Genomic DNA, 23,769 nt, shown 5'->3' on the forward strand with positions numbered 1-23,769 from the left:
TCATTAAGTTGAATCAAAAGAATTATTCAATTAAACGAAACTAGCTTTAATTCAATTTGTTACTTAAGTTTAAATGAAACAAATAAAAGAAAAAAGGTAAATAAAGGCAGTCGTCACACAATGGACAGTGCGCGCCTGTTATAGGAAATACACTCATTCGAGGGAGGGATTATATATTTTAATCCATTGTATGTATACAACATATATATATTTTAAACTTAGGGCTAGTTTCACCGGTTGCGAAGGAACTATGGTAATCTAATAATAATTAATGCTATCTCACAGACAAAGATTGCTTATATGTTTCACCATCAGACTCCCTATTTAATTAAATATTTTTTTATAACGAAAATAATAGGAAAATTTTATGTGTTAGACTTTTTACGTACTTGCTATTTTAAATATGTAATTAAATAATTACTTAGATCTTGAGTTATTTATTTGGTACAATATTGTTAGAAATTGGAAACGGTTAACGTTTTTAAAAAAACAATAAACACATAACGTCTATATTATTCCTAAATTATTCGGAAAGAGGTTCTACGTAATTGTAAAAAGTCATATGTATCACCTAATAGCAATACTTCACACGAATATCCTACCGATAAGGGTCGTTGCCTACAAGCAACTGTCCCCGATTGACACAATTCCACTGCTTTTATAGACTTTTTCACCTACATCTACCCTCTTTTACACGAGTTCGCTAACAATATACATATATATAAAAATAATTTACGACTGCAATCTAAGCAAAACATGGATCTATGCTCTAAAATTCGCAGATAGCAGCCATATCCGTCATTAGAATCGCCGCTTAAACGTTAAACGTCACTTTGTCTACTAGATATAGCTTGTTTGGCAGATAAGGCTTTCCGCGACTTTTTTTTTTTTTAACCAGCCAGTTGTGAAATCAGCCTGTAATGTTATAAACCTAAAGAGTTTGTTTGGTTGAGCGCACTAATCGCTGCAACTACCGGTTCAAATTGAAAAATTCTTCTCGCGTTAAATAGTCCATTTGTCGAGGAAGATAGATTACCGTAGATTTTATTACACCAGCTGCCGTAGTTTCCTCCTGCACTCAGAATGTGTCATATGTCACGTGTCATGTCATACACAGCGAGTTGGTATGTCTCTTTGACCACGAAGGCAAAGCTTCACGTAAAAGTTTGTGCTAGCTTTTACTTGAATCTTTCGGTAGCTATAAGTGTTGATAATGTCACAGCAGTATATGAATTTAAAATTTTATTAACATGACATTTTCAGAAATGGCTATTTCCTTTACAATTTTCTGTAATTTTGCCAAGTTCTTGTATCAAAAATCTAAACGTTTTAGAATAATATATTGCTATTTGAGATAAAGATTTAATTTAAATATGTTTATATTGTTGTACTTACAAAACAACGCAGTGGGACAGTGCCTCACTGTATCGAACGCCACACAAAAAGTAAATACTTAATAAGTTTTTATCTAGGCTATAGAATAGAAGGCAAAATAAACTAAAAACGAATAGCTAGAACCAGGAAATGAAAATACATTCAGGGTGGGAAATGAACCCACTACATACACCACAAATAAATAAAAATAAAATTCAATTCCAAATCATATTTATTATTCAAAAAATTTATGTAATAATTTTGAAAATACAAATAATCTCCAACCAAAACTTAGGATATTTTAATAATTGTCTTCATAAAAAATATCAAATTAAGCTAAATTTTCATGTAGAATATAGAACAGAAGACAAAACAGTTCAGAAATTTAATTTCTTTACTAATACATTGGGCAGGGACAAGGGTTTGGGCATGGTGGGTATGGTGGGCAAGGTGGACATGGTGGACATGGTGGACATGGTGGGCATACCGGTGGGGTGTAAATCATGGCAGAATCGCTGCATGGTGGACATGGCCTCGGAACTGATATATAAGGTTGTGATATACACGGTTGTCCGATGTCTCCAAAACATATTGTGCTGCCGTCCTGGGTCTTGCAGCAACGCCAAGGTGCGGCGACTGCTGAACTGATAATGGCTGGAAAATTTAAAAAATATGGAAAATATTGAAATCCTATTTAAAAAGGTTGTCAAAATAAGAAATGTCTTGTTGTACACGTGATAATTGTAGGTACTGGTAGAAAAAAAATAAAAAGGGGAAAAGATCACGCCTTTAATAACAGGGTAGACAAAGAGAACCTAGCCTAGTGTTAAGACACTCCGTTCCTCACTTTCTGTTTATTTTTCACTTTGCGTAATGAGTAGTGGAATTTAATGCCTTGTTGGTTAGTATGAAAAAAAAAGTAGAAATATTTTCACTTCTTCTGTTGTGGAGTATAGAATGTCCTAATATTATGTTTTTCCTTTATATCCTTCAAAAATGTAAATATTGGGATATATTCCTCGTAGTATTTAAATATTTTTTAAAATGGGAACGGGTATTATACACTTCTGTAAGCCAAGTCGGTGTCATCTAAATATCCGAATGTAATCAAAATCGCCAAATAAATTTGCATTTCCTATAGAATTAATTGTATACCTAAAAACTTTGCTTATTAATAAACTTCGTCTAAAGGCGGCCATTGTTGGGGCTAAATTAATTCTTGGAGGATTTGTCTTTACCAAATACGATAGCAATATAAAAATATATAGGGGCCTAGCGTGTGATTGATAAACGCGACGTTTGTGGGTTTGATTCTTATATTGAACTTGATGGCTATGGTTGTTTTATTATGTCGCCTTTGGAAGGGTAAACGCACAAAAATATGTTTTTACAACAAATTACAAATATCTGATTGTCTACTTCACTCCTATATAATAGAAGAAAATGGAAATAATTAAAGGTTATCTTATAACACACCATATTTGTATAAGTGGCTGAGGTAACTCTAACACCGGTTCTTTAAGCTCCATCAAAACTCTTCACCAGGTGTAATATCATATGATATAGTGCCTTTCTTTATAAATGGATTATCCAATACAAAAATAATTTAGCAATTCGAACCAGTTCTTGAGATTAGGGCGTTTAACCAAACAAACTCTTCAGCTTTATAGTATTAGTATAGACATTATAATCTATATATATAAAAGGACTTGTCCTCACTGACTGAGGTAAGACGCACGCACAGCCGAAACCGCTGATGGTAGAAACGTGAAATTTGGACAGATGTTTTCTTTCGTAATCTGGACATCCACTAAGAAGAGATTTTGAAAATTTTTAACCCTAAAGGGGTGAAATAGGGGTTAATTTTATAAAATTTTATAAAATTTGAAATTCAGGCTCTTGAAAGTATTTAATTGAGCACGTGTTTCATCGTTTTCTAGAATTCTCCCCCTAAGGGTGCAAATAAGAGGTTGAAAGTTTGTATGGAAAAATCTTTAAATCGCCACCGATTTTTATAAAATTTGAAATTTAGACTTCAAAATATTTCATGGAACACATGTTTCATGGGTTATTAGAATTCACCCTTAAATAGGCAAGCGAAGTTGCGCGCGTCCGCTAGTATGCTTATAAACTTCCATCTGGTGTGTAGTTTGAAAAGCTTAAGCGTACACAAATGGATATCTACTTGGTCCTATATTATGAAGAATTTTTTCTAGGAGAACTTTTGTCAAGCCCCATTAATATTTTCATTTTGTCGCTCTGGCAAGGAGGCAAAGCGCGGCGTTGAGTTTCGCCACTTAACACAACGCCTTCAGAATTCGGTCTTAATGGGAGCGGGGTGTCTTAACACAAGGTTCCCAGATACAGCGTACAATGAAATCAACTCCCCATTAAAACAACGAGCACGCAGCAAACATAGATCAAAAGTAATGAATAGACGCTATAAGAGGAATAAAACAGCGTATAATAAAGCCATTATGTATACATTTTCTACTTCACAGAGATATCTTCTTAGTTTATGGATGTACAGAACGTTTGGGACTAAATACTTAGAAATATATAAGAATGTCTATATTATTATTTTTTTAGCTTCTCGCTGTAGTCCGCACAAAGAAGGGTAGGTACAGGGAATCTTCATTCATGACAATGGGAAAGACATTCATACGTACGCTGGACAGTTTTTGTCTTCTCTTTGACAGCAAATAGCTCTCTAGTTTAAAAACAAGTTTTTCGTCACATTTTAAATATTTTCCACTTTTTATAAACTGCCTGGGGGAGCAGTATTTGAGGCCTGGCCCAGGCCTCAGACCTTGAATGCCTCAAGTTTTCGGCAAAAAGTGGGCAACGAAGTGTCTTAACACTAGGGTCAACAAGATAAAAAAAAAATATTCTTCTATTTATTCTCTCTCTCTCTACAAAGAAAATTATTGAAATTAAAAAAGAAATAACTCACCGAACAAGACCAAAACGTGAATCCCCATTTCACCGAATGTCTAAAAATGTTGAACTTCATTTTATTTATATAGCATTATTAATTCCCTCGACATCAAGCAATTTTCAACTGTACCCTTATTTAAATAAGCTCCACAATAGGTTAAAATTTTCAATAATATATACAATATATTGTATATTAAAGCTCGAGTTGAAATATTTAAAACAAATTTGGAAATTTTCACGCGTTATCGTTGTTTATTGGTGATTAATAGTATATAAGGATGGAACGATCGATGGCTGCTAAGTTCGAGGATGGGGCGACTTACGGCATTGGGTTTTATAGGTAAATATGTACATATAATTTTCAATTTCAAAATAAGGCCTTGCTGCCACCGTGGCACAGTAGAAGACCTTAAGACTGTAAATCTGACGATTATGGGTTCGATTTCCACTCGGAGGAATAAATTATTTTAATTTGTCCTTTCTGATAAACAAAAGGGTTTAAAGTTTTAAAAAAGGAGACGCGTGTGTCCTGAAATTAGCTTTCCTTTGACTATCCTGCTATGTGAGGTATACAAAGTGAAGCCTGGGTGATTTTTATATTTTAAAAAAATGTACAGTGAGGAAGTAGAAAATGAAGAAATTCTTTTAAAATTTTAACTAGATTTTCAGTTTCATGAAAGAACCTTTGAATACTCTTGATGAATTAAATAAACAATATGTTTTCTTTATTGTCTTACAACAAAAGGACGTTTTATTTTTGTAATGTTTTCGCTTCCGACCTCGGCTTTGTAGTTCAAAGGCTTGTTAGTCCTGAAGTAAAATGTTTAGAATTTAAAATTCTAAAAATAATAAGCTAGTTTTAACAACAGTTAAAGGATTTTTGGTAAAATTTTCGACGATTAGTAGGTACTTTGGTATTGGATCAGTTACCCCTCGGACCAATATCTCAAACAGATATCTTTAAACACTAGAATACAATTCTTATGATTAAATTCCGTAGTTATGCAAAAGGCATCCTTTATACTGTTGTGAGGACGATGGTCATGCTCAGACCTAAAAGGAAACAGACCTTTAGAGTCTTTGTGGTCAATAAGTTGTCTAATTGTCTATATTTAATTTAAAAAAAACAATACTTGTAATAAATTCATGGAAAAAATAATGAATGCATGATGTATAAGTCATTTTACTTGTTTCAGCGCTTATATCATCTGTGGCTGCGGCTCCAACGCCACAGGTATGCTGTGTCATTCCGAACCCCTGTCCGCTTCCGCCATGTCCCCCGCCGTGTCCTCCACCTTGTCCCCCGTGTCCGGAGCCATATATACCGCCATGCCCACCACCATGTCCACCACCATGCCCACCACCATACCCACCGCCATACCCACCATGTCCAGAGCCAGATGATGATGATGTTCAACCGAGTAAGTAAACTAATAATATAACAATGACTTGAATCGTGGCGTAGCGGCACAACCACTAATAAATATTACATTAAAATATTATTTTCAGGTCCAAGTGGCGAAGGACCCATAAGAGTGATCATACCGAGAAACAACATCGGAGAACAATTCCAAGCAGCTGGTTTCCAATCATACCCGGTACTTGGAGGGACAATATATGCTCGCGTGAACCCCGACATAATGATACAACTTCCACCCATACTTGTTAGACCTAATCCTTTGAGGCCTATCCAACCACCAAGTATAGAAGTCCAGCCACCCCGGCAAAGACCGATAACACCACCTCCAATTTGTGTAAGACCAGCCCCGTTACCACCAGTACGTGTACCGCCAATTTGTGTAAGACCGAATCCACTACCACCAATTACACCACCACCAATTATAGTAAGGCCACCATGCCCCAATGTAATACAGCCCCCAGCAATCACAATAAGGCAACCAGACTCACAAGTGATAACTCCTCCACAAATAGTGGTGCGGCCTCCAGCTCCAGCCAACATTCAGCCACCAACAATCATGTTCAGGACTAGCGTTCTTGATAACAGGGAAAGCACAGGGGATTCCGGCATCAACTACTACCCTGGACCATGTCCTGGTCCATGTCCCGATCCGTGCCCATGCCCTTGCCCGAATCCGTGCCCGAATCCTTGCCCAGAACCTTACCCGGACCCTTGGATGGACCCAGGTTACCCTTGTGACCCATGCATGAACCCATGTCCATATCCTTGTGACCCAGGTTTGGATCCATGTCCATCTCCTTACCAAATAAATCCTTGTGATTTAAGTGTGAATCCATTCCCATGCGATCCATGCGTGAATCCATGCCCATCTCCCTACCCATGTGACCCATGCTTGAACTAAATACAATATGTTATTATATTACATAAATATATTAATTTAGCCTATTTTTTAGAGAAATATTTATCATTTCTAGATAAATCTGGAAATATATTTCTAGAAAAAATTTCATTTTGCATGGAAGCGGGCAAATTTTTTTATTTTAATATATTCATGTAATATTCTATAGCGTTTAAACTTTTCAAATGGATCTCGACCAGAATTGACAAATGCAAAGGTTAATATTTGGATAGCCCGTATTAGTTTCGTTAGTTTTTAAAATTTTTGCAAATGTAATGTTTATAGTTTATTATAAAAATATATGTATGTACATTTATATGATTATGTGAATTTTTTTTGAATCCTTGAATAACCTAATTTAAAATTTCTCTAATTTCTAATTTTGGTATACAAAATACCCGTCCTAACATTCTATTCTAATGATATCTCATAAATTTGCATCATAGAATAATAATTAAGCTTTCTATGGCAGAGAAAAATCTATATTAAATATAATTATTATATTGACAACCTACATCCACTGCCCAAAATATTGGCTTTATATATATTAAAATAAAAAATAGGTACCTTCACGATTTTTCACGCAAATACCGGCGTATAGCACGCAAATAATAGCACGAGAAATAGTACCCTGTAGGTTTTGATTGCGAGGTGAATTGCATAAAAAATGCAGCAAAACAATGAATAAATGTTATGCTAAGCTAAATCTTTTAATTGGTTTGATCCTAAAAGATTCCGTTTCTTCCCTTTGAGGTAGGGATTCCTAAATTAACTATGCGGAAAAAATCTCCAAAGTCTCCAAAGTTTTTCTTAAGTCCATATCTAAATACCATGATAGACTCATATCTCAAAGGGCTACCTGCTAAACTAAAAGAAAGTTTTAATGATATTAAAAAGAAAATATCCCACACGGTTACGTGCATGCAAGATATTTTCTTTTAATAATCTTCATAATTATATTGAGAATAATCGGCGCAGGGAGTCCAGAGACACAAGCGTGCGACTCTCAAAGCGACAGATTGTGTGTTCGAATCCCATTCGAGGAAATGAGGTATTTAATATTTTCAGTTCTGATAACGAGGCAACATGCGGCGTTAAGTTCCGCCACTAAACATTCAATTAGAATGTTTTTTGAAGGAGGTTAAAAATAACCATAATAAAAGATTTTTTTATATGTATATTGTATACTAGCGGCCCGCTCGCGGTTACACCCGCGTGAACTATGTTATTATTAATTTCTGTCTCCATGAATGACTACGTCCTAATGACGTCTATGCAAAATTTGAGACTTCTAGCATTTGTAGTAACGAAGTTTCATACAAACTTTCGACCCCAAAAACAACCCCTTAGAAGTCGAATATTGCAAATTCCCGTCTTAGCGAGCACCTACGTCCTATAAATAACTCCTATGCAAAATTTGAGATTCCTAGCACTTGTAGTTTCTGAGATTTCGTGATGAGTAAGTGACCTTTCGATTTTATATATATAGATTACATATACGGCCGATACGGCCTACGATAATGCTATACGACACATATAGCAGAATACGGAACGAGACCAACAGAGACCTCGTGTGAAGACACTACCTGCTGAAGACATTTTGAGTGACAGAACTCACCACGTCTTATCTCCCAAAGCGGAGAAATAAAAATAATTTAAATATAGTCATAGCCCCGAATTTGAATCGAGTCCACAACCATCACTGTCTTTATAACGACTAAGTATATAGAAAATACTTTTAATCTTTTTCTTACTTTATATTTGAATCACGTCGTCGCTCGTTGTCGACTTTGTTTGAATAACGTAACTGGGGTAAATATTTCTATCGTTAGAGAAGTTCTACTTGAATTTACTCTGTGATAAATTCACTCACGCTTTATCTCGTATATAGTGGGACAGGCAGAGGCAACGTAGTGTTTAGACACTCTGTTCCCTGCGCACCGCCCCAGTTGAGAGTCATTGCGTTGAGAAGTGAAATTTTGAGCCGCACTTTGACCTAAAAATGTTACATTATATTAAATGTAAACATTTTCTCAAGCTGGGATTGAATCCACAACCATCGTCCTATAGAATAAAAATATTGTTTGTACTTTGAATAAGGTAACTGGAATAGGTAAATATTTCTGTACTTAATGAAGATTTATGTACTTGTTTCTGTAAGGCATTTTGAATTTACTTTTGTGATAGATCTGCTTTACGCTGTATCCCGTATTAGCAGGGTTAATTAAAGAGATTATAAGAAACTACTTGACATTCCATGGATTTATGGAATGTGCCCATTGGGTTGAACGGGAGAAGCTCAGAGCATGTATCCAGGTGTAGATATGATATGATTAAGACTAGCACTAAGCTAACGCTAGCTGCCTCAGCTGCCCAATTTTTGAGATACACCGTGTTGAGTGGCGGAATTCTACGCCGCGTTTTGTCTTGTTATCAGAGTGAGGCAAAATAAAAACAATTAATTTCTCTGAGTGGGAATCAAACACACAGCTGTAGCGTTTACAGTCAGACGCTGTTCTATTGGGATAAGACGATCTCATTACACCTGTTAAATGTAAAATTTAAATATTTCTATGATTTGATGATAAAAAATTACAAAATTAAAACTATACCAAATATACCACAGCTAACCTCATGATCGGCTAACACCATCAACCCTTTTCGGGTATAGGCCTCCTCCAAATTTTTCCATATTTTTCTGTTTTGATGATATGGGAAATGATTGATTATATGAGATGTAGCAGGGAGGCAATAACAGCTATAGTGTACGGTTCTATGGTTCAATACAATAAAGAAGAGGCTTCAGATAAAATCTTTTCAAAGTTAATCAAACATCTAATCAACGAGAAATACTTTGAAAAGTTTCGTTCGTAAAATCTCCTGAAGTGATAAATTTTAATACCTCTTCGGAGATTGCTTCCTTGATATTTGAGATAAAGTATCTATATATATATATATATATATATATATATAATATGAATCTGAAGAGTTTGTTTGGTTGAACGCGTTAATCTCAGAAATTGCTGGTTAAAAATTAAAAAGGCTTTTTGTTTTGTATAATCTATTTATAGAGAAATACTAAACTAAGATCCGCCACATGCTGTGCACGGCGGGTGGAGCTGAACGAAGCTCCACCCGCCGATGTTGCGAAAATCTTGCAAAAATTTTACGGAAATTTTGCGAATTTTTCTGTTTTGTCACCACGCGCTGGGTAAGACTGTGCGCGTCCATTTTAAAACATTCCACAGGTAAACTGTATGGGACACATTTTGACCATTTACTTAAAAACTACAATTCCAATTATCACCAAACTACCGCGTCGTCTGCAACGTTCCTCCAAAATTTCAGAGCTATAGGTTTAACGTTCTAGGAGGAGGAGCATTACAACGAAACACTCTTTAACCTGTAAAAATATGGAGTATATAACAATATGTTAATCGTGCATGTACCCCACTGTACGTACGATCAGAGGTATCTCTCGCAATTAGAATATGTCATGTGTACACAATAAGCAGTTATTTCCATTTAACTATATTGGTCCAACCGCAAGTAAAATCTTTTTTTTAGCTTCACGCTGTTTATCGCACTTAGGAAGGTAGGCTGAGGTAACTTGGTAACTTAGTGGTAATTGACTCCAGTCCCATTAAGACCCTTCCGTTCCCCATTCTTTGCCTAATTCTCGAGGCAATGCGTGTTAAGTAGTGAAGCTCAACGCCGACTAGGTAAAAGCTAGTTGAATAATAAATGGTATAGTGAAAAATAAACAAATATTATAGTTTCAAGTTTCATCTTTAGTGGGATAGCCAGAGAGGAAGGAGCGCCAACGCTTTCGGCATACTTCTTACATACTTTTTTATCTCGTCTACTGTTGTCAACTTCCTTATACATGCCCTTGGAGTCCTCATACTTTTGACGTGATCTTTCTCCCTCCAGTATCATCGTCACGTCAACTGAGGTCTCTCGCTATCGTTCTTACCACTCACTCTTGTTTCATTATTTTTTGACATAAAATTCCACACGCTATTATACCATTATTAAAAATAAAACAACCATCTTTTAAAAGTCAAAACTGTAAAAGTTTGTAAAAACCTTTGAAAATTGTTTAAATCGACCGTTTTAAAATAAATCTATATCATTTTAAATATTTATGTATTAATGATTTCTTAACGATTCCAGTCTTTATTCTAAGGAAATAAGGTTAAATCTCGCACTTTAAAAATAAATATAAACTTTAGTTTAACTCATAATATATAAAGAGGGGGATTAAGAAGAAAAAATCAGACTGGAAGATGGCTGCGGGGACAGTTGTTTGGTTATTTGGTAATTTTGCAAAGTAAACCTAGTGCTTAGACACTTTATTCCCCACCAAGACCCTAAAATAAATTTTCTATATTTCAGCTCTTCTCACGTATTCCCTTGGGCAGCCGGTACCTGATCCGCAGTATTACCCATGCCCAGATCCTCTGCCTCCATGTCCAGACCCTGGCTCACCATGTCCAGACCCTCTACCACCATATGTACAACCATGTGACGCGCCTTGTCCTGAACCATCTCCATATCCTGATCCATGCCAGGAAACAATACAAATAAGACCATGTAATCCAAGTATACCACCAATTCAATACGCGTATGGACAAGCTCCCTCTGGTAAGTAATGATAGGTAAAAAGGTTTAATTCTAACTACGGTCACACGGAAAGGATTAAAGGAGTGCCTATGGCATTTCTCTATAACTGGACTATACAACACAAAAATTGATTTTCAATTCAAACCAGTAAATTTACAGATTAGTGCGTTCAACCATACTAACTCTAAAATTTTATAATATATTTGTATACAAGTAAACATAACAAACTTTCCAAAATTTTATTCTAATTTTGTGATTAATAGTTTAACATTTTACAGGTTACGTATTAGTGAAACCCGGCCAAATAAGATTTCCGACACCGAATCCAATAATCGTGAGACCTGGTTCTGTGAAACCACCCCAACCACCTGTAATTTGGGTCAAGCCAGCCCCCATTCAACCACCAGCATTAGCCCCAATTAGAGTTCAGCCTCCTCCAGTTCAACCCCCAATCCCTCCACCGATACCGGTCCAACCGGAGCCGGTAATACCGCCTCGACCACCACCAATCGTGGTCAGACCACCGCCTGTAGTTCCGCCAGTACCAGCGATACTTAAAGTAAGTGGCCGAAATGGATAAAAATATCATGACAAATTCAGAAATGTTTTAAAAATTTAAAAATTATGTATCCTATTGCTTTGTTTATTGAAGATTAGGTGCTCCGCGTCGTGTACAGTCTATACTTTGTTATCGGATACGTAGAACTCAAGCTTACTTTTCTGCTATCTTAATATTTCGAAATAATGTGTCTACTGTCTATACTACCATTAATCATTCTTTTTCAAATTTAAGTTTAAAATATTGCTTTACTTCTAGCTTCACCTAGACTACGTCAGAAGGGAGAATTAGTTAAATTCTGTTCTCCACTTTCAGTCAAAATTTTGAGAAATTATGTATTGGGTGGCGTCAGTGGCGGTAAATTAAACGTCACGCTTTTTCTTGTTACTAGAGAAAGGAAATGAAAATATTTTTTTCCCTCAATCGAAGCTACAGCCGCCTCTCTAACTTCTACTTAAGCTAAATATCACGAGGACAAACTCTGACCTCAGTTTCGTAAATTAGCAATTTGGTTACGAACGATTTTCAATACAATTTGTTAGTTTGTTTTCGATTTAAGTTTGTCTTAATTACTTTAGTACTAAAGGTCGCCCTTCGATCCACTATGGTAGTTTAAAACTAGAAACTTCTTGGGATATATATATCAATATTGTAGAAGTATATCACTTGTTACTAGGTAATATCCAAGTCGCAAAATAGATACAAGACATAGTGTGTTGTTAGTTTTCGCCACTAAATACGAGATGTCTCAAAAATTAGTCAATGCGAAGAGAAAGGAGTGTCTTAAAACTAGATTTCTTCTATTATATAGACATAACGGGATAAAGCGTGAATGTAAAACAAAATATTATCAGTCCTTCAAAGACTCAAATAAAATTCCCATAATACGGTACAAAAAAAATGTTGATTTACTGATATTTTTTTAGGTGACACCCCCACCAATCACACCACCACCCCCTGACATGCTCATCGTGCAGCCACCCAGGATTCTTCTATCACAGACACCAACAATATGCTATCAGCCGAACCCGCCACTATTCCGAAACTGTGGATGTGCCCGAATATGTGTCTTCAGACCATGCCCGAATCCGTATCCAGAGCCATGTCCCCCGTGTCCACCTTGCCCACCATGTCCACCTTGTCCACCTTGTCCACCTTGTCCACCTTGCCCAATACCCTGTTCTCTACCGTGCCCACCATGCCCATCACCGTGCCCAGATCCTCTTGTCTACTAAAGTAATTACACAAAGCAAGAAACAAGCCTACTCCTGAAATAACATGACAAATTGAACGGAATTTCATGTCATAAGTTAAATTTAAATAATATGATGTACTCTTCCATCTTTTTTTATGTCAACTCTGAATAGGTTTGGTTGTCGTTGTTTTGTTAAATTTTAAAGTGACTATTATAATAATGTATGTATTGTATAAATATTTATTTTATATATATATATAATATATATGAATATTTTAAAAAATTAAATTAAGTTACATTTGCAAAATGTGTGAGCGAACGAAATGAATACGGGTTTGAGCATTATATTTGTCTTTTCTTTATCCTATTTTTATTTGCTTCACATTTTATCCCTAGCAGAGTAGCCAGCCAGAAAGCAGCGCCAACGCCTTGTTCTTTATATACCTTGTTCACCTCGGCCACTGGCATCAATCCGTACATACATTTCCTCTTATTTCCACAACGTCATACAATAGGACAAATTGCTTAACTCCTTTTTATATTCAGTTAAAAAAATTGATGTGTTCAGTACATTTTTTTGGACGGCCGTGACGCAACAGCACAGCTGCAAGGTCTGACAGTAAGCGTAGAGTTTCGCCACTTAACTCACAATATCTCAAAAATTGAATGGAAAATGGGAAACAGAGTGTCTTATCTATAGATTCTCTCTTTCTGCCCCATTACGTTCGGAATACGGGACGAAGTAAAAAAAAGTGTTATCTATGCCGAATTTGAGCCTGAAACCATTATCGTACATTATCGTCGTACACAACCAATATGTGGCAAATTTTAATACAATGAGAAGATTAAATTTCATATTAATAGCATTAATATTGTGGTCATTTTAATAAAATTACTTTAAAATTTAATTAAACTGTTTGCTCGATTGGGGACGAGATTACGGACTATATTCATTTTTGTTATTGCTTAAATCCTTATCCTGCATGTAGGTAGGGTAGATGGAGAGTACCAACCGTTAGAACACTATCAAGTTTTTAGTATAGATACCACTGAAACAATGTTTGCTATGCTTAATGTTCTTTTATGCGCAATCCTGCAAACACAGGGATCTCGCGGGATTGGAAATAAATATTTCCTCAAATACCAACACTGAAATCTTGCTGCGAGATTATAACGTGAAAATAAAACTCAAATATAATGATAAATATATTTATTTAGACCAAAGCTATACATACGATAAGGCTTACAAATTTACACAAATATATATTTTTGGGTCCAGATGCTTTAAATTGAATTAAGTTGAATTGACGGGATTAAATAGTATTTTAATTGATAGTGTTAATAATAAGCAATTATTGAGAATGATCAGTTTTCCGGAAATGTATCCAAATTAACGTTTTGTTGAGAACTATATGGAGAAGATTATTTATTCAGAAAACACAGAAACATCTGGCTTTTTTTTTCATTCAATGAGACCAATTTCGGAGCTGTTCTTGATTTAGCCATTTTCAAATATTATAGATAGTTTATTTTTTCGTAGACAGCCCTAATAGACTATAGGTTGTAGAGGACGTAAAGGTATTCCGAATGGGTATCCAAGAAGATTGGACGTCGAGTCACATATGGTAGCGGTGCCCAAAGGCATTGGTCTTGGATAAACTCCTAGATTGGACTGACTTTCACATACTGTAGTTTGACCCGCTCCTGACATAGGTCTTGGATAGAATGGATAACCTCCCAATGTGGGGTCCATCAGGGGCCCATAAGATGGTAGGGTTTCACATACAGTCGTCGGTGATACTGGATTTTGCTGGATAAAGGGTAAAGGTGGATAAGGAATTGGCATAGGCATAGGCATAGGCGGCATTGTCATCGGCATTGGCATCGGCATTGGCAGCGGCATCGGCATTGGCATTGGTAATGGCATCGACATAGGCAAGGGGAGTGCTAGGTTGCTGAACAAGGGGAATTGTGAGGGGTATAAATTAGATGTACTTTCACAGACGGTGGTGCCAGCTGGAGACATCATGTTGGGCATGGATTGACTCTCGCATAGTGTTGTCTGGCCGAGAGGGTTGCATTGGCCAGAGTAGAACAGCGCTGAAAGGAATATAAAACAGTTTATAATTGAAGTGTAATTATTATTCTTATATTTTACAAAAAGCCTCATCGTGGCGCAGCATCACAGCGTGACTTCGACCTCCACTCGCAGGAATTAATTTCATTTCATTGTTTTGGTAATACATAAATGCGGCGTTAAGTTTCGCCATTCAACAGGTAAAGTCTCGAGAATTGTATGGTGCACTTGGTCTCTACCCTACTGTATGCGGGATACCCCGTGAAGCTGCTATAAATATATAAATGTAAAATATAAATGTGACTTACCAAAAAGCACGCAGCAAGTTTTGGTTGCCATTTTTCTTTTACTCCACCGATCTGTACTTTACAAATCGAAATTTCACTATATATAGATCAAGATTTAATTTTTTTATGTTTATTTTTCACGGATCAACGGAAAAGGTAACAACTTTAATTAAAAAATGTTTAAAATTATGGTAATTTTATGATGAAATTAATATTCATGTCAATGTTTTAATAATGTGAAAAAAAAGTAGGTACCTAAAATATTTTGAAAGTGTTACTCCACACGTATACGACAAAAAAAAATAAGAAAACGTATATACATTTAATCGTAACGATTTTTGAATTCGCGCCTCTGAGAAACCTCTAAAGCGATTTACCCACTAATCATCTGCAAGCATATGGATGTTTAGCTTCACGCTGGATCCCGCATATAGCGGAAAAGGCAGAGGGAACCTAGTGTTATGACACTTTATTCTCTATTACGACATTCTATATCGTATTCTTGACGCATTGCGTGTTGAGTGGCGGAGCTCAACGCCGCGCTTCACCTTATTACCATAACTAGGAAATTAAAATATTTAATATTAAATCCCTCCGATAGGGAATCGAATCCAACAATCACATTTACAGGCCCTCGCTTGACTACGCCGTGAAAGCCTCAACTTTTTTAAAATTAAGTAATATTTGTATACGTTTCGTAATAAGTTTCGTTCGTAACTTAGATCGTGTAAGATAGAATTAGAATGCGAAATCAATACCAAGCTAATGTTTTCTAAATTTTCGGCTCTCGACTAGTATTGTGTTAGGTACATATATTAAACTACCGGACGCGCGCAGCTTCGCCTGCTTATTTACACCCTTAGGGGGTTAATTCTAAAAAAACACGAAACACGTGTTCAATGAAATCTATTTAAGAGTCTGAATTTCAAATTTTATAAAAATCGGTGGCGATTTAAAAAAAAATCCATACAAACTTTCAACCCCTATTTCACCCCTTTAGGGTTAAAATTTTTCAAAATCCCTTCGACATCCACTAAATGACATCTGTACAAATTTCACGTTTCTACGCGGCTGTGCGTGCGTGCGTCTTACCTCAGTCAGTGAGGACAAGTTTTTTTTATATATATAGATTATCTTTTACGCCTTTATTTATTTAATTGAACTCACAACCGTCGCGTTTATTATTAGACGCGCCGGTGCTGCACCAGAATGCCTCTAGTAAAAAAAAACATATAGTAAAATCGAGAACTTCGCTCTTTATTTAAGAAACAAGAAAAACTCTTGAGGTCGTTGTAGCGCAGGGGCACAAGGGTGCGACTGTCAACGCCAGGATTGTGGATTCGATTCCTACTGAATGCAAATATTATTTTAAAAGGAATGGAGTGCCTTAATACTAGGTTTCCGGGTTGCTTCTACCTATCTTGACATGTATCTCGCATACTGCGTGAAACCAAAAAAAAGGGAAAACCAGCCTAGAAGTCAGTTACTCCCGTTGTCCTGGCCCCACCAGGCGTGGATCAGATTTATGAAATTAAATTCTCATGTATGAGTAATATCAGATCGAAACATCACGCTGTCCGTAAATGTTATAATAAATCAAGATTTTGTAACACAAAAAGATAATAATTATACGCCTAGTTTAAATAATAATAAAAAATATCTGAAGAGTTTCTCTATTCAAGTCTGGATCCAGGATCCACCATGAGATTCTCGATGATATGATTTTATCGCATTGTCAGGTAAGCTACGTATAACTGCCATTATTATTATTACAAGTGGATAAAATTCAATTTAGTAGATCAATGTGTTGACCATTTTAATTTAAGACATTCTATGTTGAGTGGCGTAACCCTACTCCGCATTTTGACTATCAGAGCGAGGAGTTGAAAATAATGCATTACTCCCAGTGGGACTCGAACTCAATGGGCTTTATAGTGAAACCCATTACCGTTGCGCTACCACGGCCTCACTTTTACAGTTTTATTTGAAAAAGTATTTAACACGCGTTTCGTCTAAAAAACCGTGAAAATTTTACTTCAAAATCGTATTTTCTAACTTAATTGAGTTTCGTTTTAATTTCCATTGAATATAGACGCAGTATGTTATTTTTCTTCATTATTTTATTGGTTTGTAAGTATAATTTCACTTTACGATCTTCGTTGGTGCAGAAATGCGGTGGTTATGGATTTGTGCGACAGAACGCAGCGTTCAGTTCCGTTACCCAACACGCAACGTGTCGATAAATAGTATCGGTGCTTGGGTAACGGAGTATCTAAACATTAAGTCCGCTCTGTCTTCCCTGCCATGTGGATCAAAGCCTGAAGGGGAATAATTAAAAAATAATATTTAATCATTAGTAAGAGTAGAACTCGCAATCTTTGTCATATGGCACATGACAATATTATTATTCAAAACCCCCAACTCCAAAAGCTATAAAATAAACAAGCAACTAGAAAAGAGCTGATAATCTTCAAACGGAAGAAAATATTTTCTCGAATTACGACTAAGAGCACTCTCGACTAAGTCACCTATCAAACAAAAAAAACTAAATCAAAATCGTTTCATCCGTTAGGGAACTACGACGTCACACAGAGACATACAAATACACACACAGGCACGTCAATCTTATAACGCCTTTTTGTTTTCGTAAAAACATAATTTTCATTAATTTTTCTTTTTTTCAGCTATACAGCATGTTCTGTCGAGACCTACTATTGCATTTGGAACGGAAAGAGACAAACTTAAAATAAAATATAGCTTTGTACCACGAGTTTTCCGCCCAAAGCTCCATTTGAAGGCAGGTGGGGAGAATGGACACAGGTATTTTTCAACAGCATTAGGGAACCTAGTGCCAATACACTCTGGTCTGCACCGCCCAATTTTCGAGATATAATCTTTGAGTGGCGGAGTTCAACGCCGCAGGGAAATGAAAATAATTTTATTATAGTAATCTTTTCAGTAGGCAACGAACGAATATAAGTTTGTTTTATTGCACTAAACATCTATTTTTTCTATATTTTAAGATCGATTTTTCTATATTACTTATAAAATCTTTCTTTTAATTACTTTCTCCAGCATTGGTGCGAGTATAGCAGGGTAGTCATCGACGTCCATCTCAGGAACTACTGTTTCAAATTAAATGAATTTCAAGTCCATTTATCGAATAATTACAATACAATATATATTACAATACGTTAATCGTTTTGATGGAACCCAGAGAATGTGTCATAATGTGTCACAGCTTTTAGTCTTTTGGTGTCCATTTAACCCCGCGGGCGAAGCCTCAGATAAAAGTTGGTATTAAATATCCATTAAAAATTAAATTAGATTTGCATTAAATATAAAATTTATTTTAAACTTAAATAAAGGTCACGTTTAATTATTGTGACATTTGACTTTTGACCTTTCGAGTATTTTTGGGGTAAATATCAGGATGCGCCAACGTTATTTATGTTTTATCAAATACTGGCATTCGCCACCGGCTTCGTTCCCATTGGTAAATGGAATTGATGGATGGAACACACACATACACACATTCTTAGTGCAGGAGATAACTCTGATCGCAGATACAGTGGGTTACATCGAAACGATTAACATTATGGCCTTCATCAAAAAATGGACTAACTACAATTACAACACTAATAAAAGAACGTGTCAAATCGAAACAGTAGTTCCTGAGATTAGTGCGTCCAACCAAACAAACTCTGCCAAAATTTATATATGTGTTTGTCACTCTATTTCTACTACACAGTTAAACTGATTTGGATGAAATTTTCTGTTAATATCTTAATGGGTTGCTGAATGGTTTGAAATTAAAATTGGAACCGAAAGGTGCCGCTGGACCTGAAATTTCATTGAGTTGGATATATTAAATATATATATTTATTGCAATACATTTTATGTTAACTGGACATCTCGCTATTATATGTATTTTTTCACGCACTATCCTGTATGTAACAGGGTACTCAGAGGGGAATGAGTGTTAAGGCACTTCGTTCCCCAGGCACCGCCTGATTTTCGAAACATTGCGTGCTGAGCGAGGACTGGAAGAAATTATATAAGAGAACCTACATATATTTGAACCTACTAAAGTTTTTATTTTTATTTTCAGACTTGACTCCGATTTTGATTTAAAATACAATGATGTCGGATCAAGAGGAACTTTTTCATCGTTAATTGATTTATTTATTTGAATTTAATAAAAAAAATATTATTATTAAATATAACATTATTATTTAAATATTATTATTTATTGTTTTATGGCTAGTTAAAATTAAATTGACATTAGTCGTCGGTTTTTCTCACACAGCAGAATAGACAGAAGGAATCTACTATATTATTAATAGTAGATAGATAGCACGCACGTACCCCACGCACCAGATGTTTCATGAGAGCCGGACCTCAACACAGCACTTTGACTACTAGGGCAGAGAAAGCAAAGAAAGGAAAGAAAGTATTCTGCAAAAGTAATATACCTATTTCTTTCGCAGAATTATACATCTGGCTTCAAATATAGTAGAATTACATGTTGAAATTATTAAATTTATATAGGCTATAATCTTCCTGGATAAATGAACTATCCGACACTAAAATATTTTTTCAATTCAAACCAGCAGTTCCTGAGATTAGTGTGTTGCTAACTATAGACGGATTAAAGTAGGAAATGCAAGTGAAGCCTGAAAACGTTACCAGTATCAATTCCAATACTAATTCAATTTAAACATTGTTGAAATAACTTTTTGTTTGAACAAAAAATTGTTCAACTCTTAACACAATTAACCGTATACAGAATGTTATAATACAATTTTCCATCGACACGCCCATTGAGCTATTGTTTTTATAAAATCAAACAATTTTCAAACAAAATTGTTATAAATTAATAAAAAACAAAAGTTATTTTGTTTGTTTGTTCATCTTCACCGTCATATATCAACATAATGTTTGACAGTAGTACCTAAGTGCGTTAGCCGTGAGTTCCATTCCAACTCGGGGGGAATAAGCGAAGACTAAATTCGCTCTGCCTATCCAGTTAAAAACATAAATACTATTCAATAAAACCGGTGAAGTGCGAGACAGCCTCTCCTCATCACCTTCAGGATTGAAGGTCAATGGAAGCACCTTCCTTCTTATAAAAGTTGGCAAATAAAGTTTGCACTTATTTTGTATGAAATTTAGTGCTATTTATTTTCTTTATAAACCAATAAATTATAAATAAATTATAAATTTACTTTTTCTTTGTATTGTAAGTTCACTTCGTGTATTTCCTTTGCTCTAAGGGACCGCTGACCAGAATGTATGTTATTAATTTCAGACAACGATTTGATACCTTCACGCTAAATGGTCTCGATAGATGGACAAAAAAGTGTTCCTATAAGGGTTTTATTTTTACCTTTTTAACCACGGGTTCCTATAAAAAATAAAATATTTACAAGTAAAACTGTATGATTGTATAAGTTGTGTATATTATTATATAAAGACGTTTTCAGTCACTAATTATAATTTTTCATTAGAATGTCGCCAATACTTTTAGTTTGCGTCGTCTTATTCGGTAAGTTCTTAAAATTTAAAGTGTCTTTAAATTTCCAGTGTCTTCTTAAGCGAAAGTGTTGGGGTCTATATAGAATCAAGGTACATTTTTAATCAGCTTCACGCGCTATCACGCACACAGCAGGGTCGGCAGAGAGAGTCTACTGTTAAGAAACTCCATTCCCCACTTCTTGCCGAGTTTTGGAGGTATTGTGTGTTGATTAACGGAATACAACGCCGCGTTTTGCCTGGACACCAGAGCGAAGAAATAAAAATATAAATTTAAATAAATATTTCATTTTCTCGAGTAGGAATCGAATCCACAATCGACGAATCTTTTAAACGCGACGGTTGTAGGTTCATTCCCTCTCGGGAGAATGAAATATTAAAATTTTCAATTATTTGCTCTGGTAAAGCAAGACCAAAACGCCCAAAGCCTCAAAAATTCGATGGAAAGTGTCTCGCCCAATGCCTCGAAACTTCCGTCTCAATGGGAACAGTATGTCCTAACACTGGGATCCCGCATATTAGGGTAGGCAGAGAAAACATCAAGCTGCTTGTTAATCACATAATTTATTTTTCAGGTACTCTATTTGCACATCCTCAAATGTATACAGTACCATGTCCACTCACTCAGACTCCGTACTCACCCTCTACCAACAGTCACTCTCACAATCACAACCCGTACCCTATGAAAATAATTGTTAACTACCCTCATAATAATGCAGGTTGGTAATTTATATAAATATTTTCACACACAACTGACTCAGAATCTGAGTAAGTTTGACGATTGTGGATTCAATTTCTACCCGGGGACTGAATATGATCGCTCTGGCACGGCTTCTATTTTCGCCATTCACAACGCAATGTCTTGAAAATTAAGCAGAATGTGAAGAACGTAGAATCAATACTCTTTTCACGAGGTTCTCTCTGCCTACCCGCTATATTCGGGTTTCTACGTGTTTAAATCTCATTTCAGGTCAGAGCCCAAGTTGCAGCGATTCTCCAAACCCTGACAGTCGTCGTGGAGATCTTGGAGCTGTGTCTAGTATACTAAAGCTGCCCGGCGTATTGGCTGATAAACTAATAAGTGGCGAAATAAGCTTAAATTAAATAATAAAAGTGTTGTTTGAAATTTTTGTTTTATTTTATTTGTGCTTGTCCGATTTTTTTTCATTATAGCACTTACGACAGTTTTACCTTATAGTTAAACGAGATATTCTAGATTTAACACACCCATACTAAATAAAAAAATCGTCGCCAAACAATACGCAATGCCTCAAGCATTCGGCGAAAAGTGATCAACGGAGTGTCTTAACACTAGGTTCCTTCTATGGAAAGGGAACAGCCGGAAAGCTGGGAAGGACCGTAACCGTCACATAGCAGGGGCAAAGTGAACCTGTAAACCTAGTACACTCCCATTCTCCACTCTCCGGCGAATTGTCGTCACCATCGAACATCATCGTTCCCGCGCCAGGACTGGTTGCTGGACTCATTGTAGGTACATAATGTACGTCTAAGAAATTTTGACTTACGAGTATATCCGGTTCAATCATAAAATATGTATCCCATGAGAAAGAAAAAGTAATCAAACGTTTATGTCAGATATTCTTCTCCTTTATTTTATTTTTAACTAACTTTAAAAAAGAGGTAATTCGTTTTTTTAGCTTCATACTGTATTCTACAAAGAGCAGGGTAGGCAGAAGGAACCTAGTAGACATATTAAGACATTCCGTTACTCTTGCACCGCACAATTTTTGAGACATCGCCTGTTGAGTAACGTCATTACGAGTATTTTCTTGTTACCAGAGCGAAGAAACGAAAATAAATAATTCCTCCCAGTGGGATCGAACTCACAACTGTCGCATTTAAGGTCAGACTGTATGTGATGTGTAACGACGGCCTATATATACATAGATATCATTGACACTACCATATTTTGTCTGGTAATATACGCTTTTGTCGATCAACTCAGAACAAATCGTTAATGAAAATGTGCACAAATGTTGTATATAAGATCTAGAGGATTTTCTTCGGGTGTTAAATTAATGACAATGCTAGTGACACCTCTGTAAGTTTTTGAAAAGGAAAATAAAATCAAAATATGTTTTGAGAGGAAATAAATATCATATTTGTTATTAATTATTAGTGAGAGTTAAAACACTGCTTCACAAATATATATTATTTTGATCAAAATTACTTAAAAGCTGCATGCTGCACGCCGTGTCAGATATAAGTTTCCAAAAAAAAAAAACACGTGAATCACGGTGAAGAAACAACTTCAAAAAATATATAATATTTTTTTTAACAAGACAGCGCGGCATTTAGTAACGTCACACGTCAACACTCAACATCCCGAAAATTGGGCGGTGAGTGACGAACGGAGTGCCGTAACACTAGGTTTCCATTGCGGGATACAGCGTGAAGCTAACAGAACATAAACCAATCTGTTATACTTTATAACTAAAATTCCCACTGGATTTAGGAAATCAAATTAAAATACTTTCAAATACACGCTTTTTGGAACAATCGATGAATTTTGTGAATTTGTGAAACTCCCATAGTCTATTACAAAAGTTTTGACGTTCACTCTAATTGATTTCACATTGACACCCCTGTAGCTCAGTATTTGTATACTATCTATACCTACTAATATTATAAAGCTGAAGAGTTTGAACCATCTAATCTCAGGAACTACACCAAACACCACTGAACTACTGGTTCATTTATAGGAGAAGGCTACGTCACGTTTATCTTACCTACAGTCAGCTACCTCCAGCTCTTATAACTTGACTGTAAATGAGAAGTTTGCAGATTCGATTCCTATTGGGAAATGAATTTTAATTTCTTTGAGCTGGTAAGAAGGGAAA

General features: G+C 35.8%; 3 protein-coding genes across 3 annotated transcripts in view; 1 reads left to right on the forward strand and 2 right to left on the reverse strand.

Moving 5' to 3' along the window:
- Window positions 1-1,636: 1,636 nt before the first annotated feature.
- The window catches only part of LOC146538492 (uncharacterized), a 45,996-nt gene continuing 23,863 nt past the window's right edge, over window positions 1,637-23,769 (reverse strand). Inside the window, exon 3 of the mRNA XM_085187056.1 lies at window positions 1,637-2,028. Coding sequence (XP_085043182.1) covers window positions 1,772-2,028 — 257 coding nt within the window. The 3' untranslated portion in view covers window positions 1,637-1,771. The remainder of the gene's footprint in view (window positions 2,029-23,769) is intronic.
- Window positions 4,621-13,049, forward strand: LOC146538493 (uncharacterized). The gene is made up of 6 exons (XM_085187004.1): window positions 4,621-4,651; window positions 5,508-5,732; window positions 5,821-6,621; window positions 11,028-11,276; window positions 11,534-11,814; window positions 12,741-13,049. The coding sequence occupies exons 1-6, from the start codon at window positions 4,621-4,623 to the stop codon at window positions 13,047-13,049; spliced, it is 1,896 nt and encodes a 631-aa protein (XP_085043130.1).
- Window positions 14,179-16,014, reverse strand: LOC146538494 (uncharacterized). Its single transcript, XM_085186877.1, has one exon. It carries the CDS (start codon window positions 15,177-15,179, stop codon window positions 14,556-14,558), a length of 624 nt encoding a protein of 207 aa, XP_085043003.1. The 5' UTR covers window positions 15,180-16,014; the 3' UTR covers window positions 14,179-14,555.

The sequence above is a fragment of the Heliconius melpomene genome, chromosome 6, assembly GCF_056956725.1.
Source record: "Heliconius melpomene rosina isolate 202511_hmr_F chromosome 6, ASM5695672v1, whole genome shotgun sequence".
NCBI classification, from domain to species: Eukaryota; Metazoa; Arthropoda; class Insecta; order Lepidoptera; family Nymphalidae; genus Heliconius; species Heliconius melpomene.